This window comes from Phaethon lepturus, unplaced genomic scaffold, assembly GCF_000687285.1.
Source record: "Phaethon lepturus isolate BGI_N335 unplaced genomic scaffold, ASM68728v1 scaffold55038, whole genome shotgun sequence".
NCBI lineage: Eukaryota > Metazoa > Chordata > Aves > Phaethontiformes > Phaethontidae > Phaethon > Phaethon lepturus.
The window spans coordinates 1-7,798 of record NW_010557955.1 but is presented as its reverse complement, the minus strand read 5'-3'; the positions used below and the strand labels follow the sequence as shown (position 1 = coordinate 7,798).

General features: G+C 37.1%; 1 protein-coding gene across 1 annotated transcript; it reads right to left on the bottom strand.

Annotated features, from left to right (window-relative positions):
• Positions 1-457: 457 nt before the first annotated feature.
• LOC104625300 (ATP-dependent RNA helicase DHX29-like) lies at positions 458-5,834 on the bottom strand (the record flags this gene model as incomplete). Its single annotated transcript, XM_010292893.1, has 8 exons — positions 458-623; positions 1,190-1,351; positions 1,666-1,792; positions 2,257-2,382; positions 3,600-3,742; positions 4,175-4,304; positions 4,860-4,973; positions 5,761-5,834. Coding segments are annotated over 8 exons (1,042 nt in total), but the record flags the coding sequence as incomplete, so codon positions are not given.
• Positions 5,835-7,798: the final 1,964 nt, after the last annotated feature.

Sequence of the window (7,798 nt, the reverse complement as noted above, 5' to 3'; positions counted from 1 at the left end):
CCTTACTGATTCTGTGATTCTGTGATTCTCTTTTGGTTACAAACTTATGGTAGCTTTCATACAAATTTCTAACTTCCACTTTATTTTAAACAATCCCCAAAGGGGTTTTGGTATTCAAATGCTTATATTACTTTGAATGACAATACTAGAAGTTAATTGCCCAAATTTATCTCACAGTTTGCTTCAAAACCTTTCATTCAGCAGTACAGAATTAAAAACTAATCCTTTTTAGAGATCATTCATGAGAATCTTATTTTTGCAATAGTGTCCATTCTAAGCGTTACTTTGGCAGAGCTATCCAGAGGGAAATACCTCCCTGGTGGACTTAAGAAGAGAGTTTAGGTTAAACACACTATATTCATATAAATCTGGATCAATATGACATGACAGAAGTAGGCAGCGATTTTATTTTTAAATGAACCAAAAGGAAAATGTAAAGTTTATAACAAATACATACCTACATTTCCAATATTTTCCAACTGGAACCTTTTCAAAAGCAGGATTTGGGCTCTTGGGAAAATTCTTCCTGCACCAGTCAATCAAAAATTGTTTTGGAGATTTGCCAGTCCAGCTTCGAGCACTATAATCAAAATTTCTTATATCTAATGGTTCTTTCTTTTTCACTACAAGAACAGAAAGACAAATTTTAAGTCTCCTAAAATTTATTTTACATTCCTTTGACAGCCAAAAAAGGCTTTACCTTTTATGCAAATGTATTTTTACTAGAAAGCAGTATTTTCTGAGATGTTTTGTGGAAATACTGGTAGTGACACAACAGAAATTTCTTTTTTTCCCACAAAAGTATCTAGCAGGAAATTAATTACAATATTTTGTTTGCCATCTTTGATCACTCAATTATTTAAGATCTTTCACTAAAGTTTGGTTATTAGAAAATAATATAACAGTTTGAATGTTTACAATGGAAGGAGTTTAAAAGGATGAGAGGGTGACAATGGAAACAGTAACCAGCCCTACAATTAAAAAAAAAGTTAAAATTTTATACAGGACAGTATGGCAAAAATAGCTTTCGACATCATCTGCTAAAACAAATATGGATCCTTTAAAGTCAGCTTGGTCAGTGAGTGCTTGATGAGTCAGTACTACAATGCAATACAACTTAGGAAAACAAGAACTAATATTGGAAATCTGTGGTACGCTTCAAGCTTGTAGTGAATCATTTCCAACACACCTTTGCCTTCCTTTGCAGCACCATCGGGTTTTTCAAGCAAGCTCAAATTCAAAGTGGTTTCTTGAGGCTCAGGTGAGGGAGGTTTTTTCTTCTCATTTTGTAGTTGGTTTGAAATCTTTATAGCCGGGTTAAATACTGGATGTTCTTCAAGTACTGCCAATTCTGTCAAGAGAGAGAATACAACTTACACCCACAAACTGCTGAGCATTTATGCTTTAAAAAGAAAAGATCAATTATATTAATTCATACTGAGTACCCAAAAACACAAGTAGTGAAATGTTACTGACTTTTTACTTGAGTCAAATTGTCATTGACACTGACAATTTGACCCATATGGGAAAGGATAGATTCAGGAAAGCCTGCAATTCACAGCACCGTGAAAGATGATGAAATCAATTCTATCTGACTCAGAGACTTACTTGCCTAACAAATATGCAGGCTATAAGATAAAACACATGTATTTTGTGTAGCTCTACCTTGCTGAATTCTTCTTATTTTCTGCTGTGCTACCTTCTGGCCTTGTTTGTCTTTGTCTTGCTTGGAGATGCTTGCTTGTTCTTTTGCTTCTGAAAGCTTGGCAGCCAGACAGACATACCTCTCATTCTATTTCAAACAGAGTTATCAATTACAAGTTGAGTATTGTATACTTGTCACTTTTACTGAACTTCATAATAAAAAAGTGGGGTTTTTTTGTCCTTTATACCAAGCTTACACAAAGAAGAAACAATTAGTTTTTATGTAACTAACAGAATTTGTTAACAAATAAATAAAACCTCTCAGAATTTGATAGTCACTTTCCTAATGTCACTGAGATGTGTTTCACAAGTTTCTCCTTTCCAGCACAATGCATTCAGTATTTTGAGCCCAGTACAAAGAAACAGGAAAGGAAAAACTACTCAGGAAAGGAGACGTTTCGACTCATTTCCCTTTCAGAGGCTGCAAATGTAAAAACAGATAATGTAAAAAAAGTACTCAATGCCCAATTTTTAACAAATAGATCCACCACTTGCAGATGTACCAGACCGATCAGTTTTCAAAGTGTTCCATGAAGTGTTATTCTATCTTACTGGGTCAGACTTTTCTTCATCTGTCTCTTTCACAGACTCATTCTTCTCTTCATCACCCTGTTGCTCAGCATATTGCAAAATCCATTCCTTCATACTCACTTCTTTCTCTTTCCCCACATTTCTTTCCTAGGAAGAGCAATAAAAATTAAAAGTAATGATAACAGTAAGTGAAAACACCAAGGCATTTCTCTGCATCCTCGTTTTGGCCGAGACAGAGCTAATTTTCTTCACAGAAGCTAGTATAAGGCTATGTTTTTTGGATTTGGGATGAAAATAATATTGGTAACATACTGATGTCTTCAGTTGTCGTTCAGCAGTCAAGGACTATTCAGCATCTCACCCCACCCCACCAGCGAGGAGGCTGGGGGTGCACGGGAAGCTGAGAGGGGACACGCCTGAGACTGCTGACCCCAACTGACCAAAGGGATATTCCATACCATACAACATCATACTCAGCATATAAAGCTGCAGGGAAGCAGGAGGAAGGGAAGGGATGTTCAGAGTGATGGCATTTGTCTTCCCAAGTATCTATTATGCATGATGGAGCCCTGCTTTCCTGGAGATGGCTGAACACCTGCCTGCCGATGGGAAGTAGTGAATGAATTCCTTGTTTTGCTTTGCTTGTGTGTGTGGCTTTTGCTTTACCTGTTAAATTGTCTTTATGGCAACCTGCAAGTTTTCTCACTTTTACTCTCCCCATTCTGTTCCCCCAGCCCCCTGAGGGGGAGTGAGGGAGCAGTTGTTTGGTGTTCAGCTGCTGTCTGGTGTTAAACTACAACACTGTCAGCATTTAGGAATTACTGCCTAAGATGTTACATAAAAGCGATGTTATATGACATAAATAACAAAAAAAAAAACACGGAACAAGCGTCTCCAACCAGGATAAACATTTCACGATATACTTAACATAGATCTTAACACTTGAACAATTTTAAATGCTCTAAAAAAAACACTTTCGCAAACAATCTTTTTGATTTCTATGTTTAACATTCAGTAACAACAGAAATCAAAACATTGCAATACAGTATACAGGCAAACTTAAACCCACACAAGTTCGGGTTTAAGAGAGTGCCATTTGTAAACAGAACGAACCCCTTCCAGAAGAAAATTAAGCTATGCTTTACCACAAAAAATGAACTATGAAGAGCCTTCTAAACATGAAAAAAGTGTTAACTTCAGTGGAATGATCATTTGAAGGTAAAATAATGTGGGTGACAATTACTAAGCATATCATATTTTCAGAAGTTCTTCACATCAGTGTTGGAAGTCAATGCAGCTTTTGTCTTTTAGAAAACTTCATCCTCTCTTCTCCCCAGTAAATACAAATTAATTTCTCAGATTACCTTAGTTTCAGGGACATTTTCTTTCTTTTTGTAATCTACTAAGCGAGGTGAAGGTTCATGTTGTGACACATGAGAAGAAAATTTTGCTCTAGGTTTCTGTTCCTGTTCTTCAAACTGCTGGCTGAAACCTTCAGGCAAGGCATCTTAAAAAAAATTAAAAAAAAAATAAAAAAATTAAAATAAACAAAAAAATCCATGTCTCAGAATATGTCAATAATAATTACTGAAAGTCTTTTAAAGTGTGTTGGGAGCCAACTAGAAGAGCATAAAACAAAAGCAGCACGGGTGAAATTATATTAGGTTTTATCATTTACATAAGCCAGCATTTGTTTGTTGGACTTCAATAAAACTTTAAGAGTAGGAACAAGAGGTCTACAAAACTTTACACACTAAAAACATATCCCAGAACCAGTCAGCAGCACACCTAGGAAAGGAACACTGTGATGACTACCAGTCTTAGTGAAACAATATATTTAATTACTACTATGAAGCATCCCCCATGCCAGAGCAGGTCCTACCACCCTTCTGTTAAAAACTGTTAAATACTGTAGTCAATTCTCTGTCATCATACTCACCATCAGGAAGGTTTAAACAAAGCCAATCAAGTGCAGAGTGAAGATCACCACCATATAAAAGTGTATTTTTCATTGCTTCTTCAATATGCTCAGTCTTAAAAGAGAATCTTTGTAAAGCCATGTATACATCCTATAAATAAAAAAGTCAGAAAACATTAGGATTTAATCTATCAATCTAATATAGGCTTGCACACTCCTATTTCCCACATATCAGGTAACTGGGATTAAATAGAGGTAAACAGCATAAATTAATATATCAGAAGGTTGAGAAGAAAATCCTGTTTTGCATAGAAAGCTTAAATATTTTTATTGTAAATAAGTATATATATATGTATAAATAAGTCTATATTCCAGTCTCTGTACAGAACGTATTTTCTAGTTAGATAAACATACAATTTCTCAACTATATGGAACAAAAATTGAGGAAACAAACATTCAGATTAATTTCTATTCCTCTATCCTCTCTGCAGAGTCCAATTTTAGTTACTGAATGCATCAAGATGTCTTTCCTAATAAGCACACTTGTTGAGTCCACTGACTAATGATTTATGGAACTGCTGGAAAGCATGATACACTGGCTTGTACTGCATGCAGAAGTACAGTATGACACATGATGCAAATGATAAAAAAAGAAACTGTTTATTCTAAATAAACAATGGTTAGAGAACAACACTTTAAACTCTACCTGTAGTTTCTTAGCAGTAAGTCTTCTGGAAATTATTCCTTTGTCATCATTTTGGTTTTTATGGTCATTGATTACATCAATAATTCTCTTCTCCAAATTACCATTTATCATTACCTGCATGGAGAAAATTAATTGACACAAAGCAAAACATTACAAATTTTTATGACATATCAATGGTCTTCATGGCTAAGGAAATAAGAATGCAGAAATCTCTCTGCCATTCAAATCCCAACTTTTTCAGCTTTCCATAGGTGTGGTAAACATCTCTTATGAAAGGGACACTTTTTTCTTTTAACTTTTGCAAGCTATATGCTTCTACTTGAGATAGAAGAGTTCATTCCTTATTACAGAAAAGGCCCATTTACATCTTCAAGGAAATTTACTGTGTGAAGGGGAATACTGTAAGGAAATACAAAAAAAAAATAATGGAAAGAACAAGGCCTTTCTCCTCTGCTTACAAGAAGTGGTATAAAATAATTTGGTCATGAAGATACAATCTGTGACACTCTCCTTCCTATCTGGCTTAAAAAAAATATTTTGCTAAAATAACAATTTTAGTATTTTCAACACATCTAAAGCATGAACAAAGCTTTGGTTGCTATGAAGATTGTTGTATAAAATCTGTATTCTTTCTCTGACAGGAAGAAGAAACCATATGCACAGCCAAAGCCCAAACATAACTTTTAGTAGTCCTGCATGCAATATAGACATTCTCCTGCCCTATTGGTTTACCCCTATTTCTTAGGGCACACTCAAAATCCCAAACATATCAAGCTCAATACAGTCAATGTCTTAAGACATGAATGTAGTTTACCTGCATAACATAATACTGAAGAAATATTTACTCAGCTAAAAGAATACTATGAAAGCCAAAGTTGGTTTACCTAAAGAAGATACTCACCTTAAGAACAGACTTATCTAGATTTCCAGCAGCACTGGAATCTGTTGTTGAACTAAAACTGTAAGTTTTTGGACCTGCAAATTGCAAATAACCATCAATTACATAAGCAGAACACAGATAACATTGTTTACAGTAGCTAAAACAGACCCAACATAACACAGGTTAGTGTAAGGAAATAGTACACTAATTTCCCAGAAACATGCAGGTATGTTAATGACAGTAAGAATAATCAACAGTACAGAAAGGTCCTTGAACAAGGAATAGCAAAGAAGGGTGACTCTTAGCAGACAAAGTATAAAACTCAAAGTGGCACATTGAAAGGAAATGGGATTGACTGCTTACTTTCTCTCCACACAGGAAAAAGGAGTACCAAATAGGGAAGTTAATGGCAGTTCAAAACAAGCAAGACTGCTGAGGGTTTTTTATTACAAAGTGCATAGCTACATAACAGAACTCTTTGCTGCTAAAGCTCTGGATATTGAAAGTTAACCGAAGCCCAAGGGCAGACAAGATAGCTTTGTAGTAAAGAAATCAATCACTTTTGGAGGGCATTCAAAAAACACTGCATCTGGCTCAGGAAAACCCTAAGCCACAACTGATGGAGGACGCAAGAGTACTCCACAGAAGTATCACTGCATGTCTGACCTATTCTTACATAGCTACCTGCATTTGTCCCCAATCTAGTAGAGGGCACTGGGGTTACAGAGGTCTTTGGTCTCATCTGCTATGGTAATTCTTAAATACTTTTCATTTAGCAGCTGTTAGAAAAATACTAGTTCACAAAGCTATTTATCACCATCAGAATGACAACACACAGTTTGCTGTTGGATTCCATAATTTTCAGAACACACATACTGCTTCTGGTACTGCACAGGTATAAAGAAACTGAGCAATCTCACAGCTTTCACCACCCCAGAGGTAGCAGCGCTGTGCTCCAGGAGGCATAGCTACCTCCCAGTTCATGAGCCTGCCAGCAGGCAGGTCGGACGGCTCATCTGTGCTGGGCTGCCTGCACACAAGCTCTAGGAGAGCCCATTTTCACATCAAAACTGGGTGTAGGTAACTGCATTTCAGAAAAAAAATGGTCATCTCTGGTCAGGAGCTACAAAAAGCAGTTAGCACTCATGACCTAATTGCTGGCACATACTGGTAGGTTGTGCAACTACACAGTATTTAGACTATACTAACTTAGTTTTCACTTACACTGACTTATTTTCACCACAGCAGATGACCTGGGAGAGAAACAGAATAGTTTCTGAAGAGGACTATGCACCATGGTGGTGGAGGAGTGGGAAGCACAAGACATACATTTACTAAATGTAATTTAGTAAGTAATGTACTTAATGTAAGGTACTACTAAATGTAAGCCCAAATTTGTAAAAGTAGCATACGTGAATAGGTTCAGGAAGTTTAAGTTAACGGATTGCAAGACTTTGTGTTAACAAGTTGGAATCTCAGATGGCCTGGCCATTACATGATTTGCTTATAGTCTGCAATGCAAGCTGTTACTGATGCTATAAGGTATCAGAGCTACTTCTGGCAAAGCTGGTTTACTGAAAACAGACATCTCACAGTACTGCACAATACTAGTTTTTCAGGCTGCACTCAGAACAGTCATCCCTCAGCTCATCCAACACTGCTGAAGTGCCTCCAGCCCTGGACCTGCTCTAGACTTTTTTCATGACACAGAAAAAGATATCCCAAATCTACATTACATGAGTTTTGAGCACATACGGAACAAACATCCAAAAAAGCAGCTCATTACTGGGAAACTGCCACACCAACACTTGCTCCACATGAACTACCTATAATCTAGTGGCATACTTTTTGTAATTAACTCAACACATCAATGCCAACAAGGCTCATCTGCTCAGGCTCACCCAGGAAGTGAGACGGGCTAAAGCCACGCCTGATCAACCTCGTGTCGGAGGAGTTTAAGGTGCCTCTCCCGACGCTCAATAACGTCAAGCCCTTTAGCAGGCCTTTTCCCGTAGCGCCGAGGCCCCAGGCAGGGGCAGGACACGCCCTCGGGGGCTCC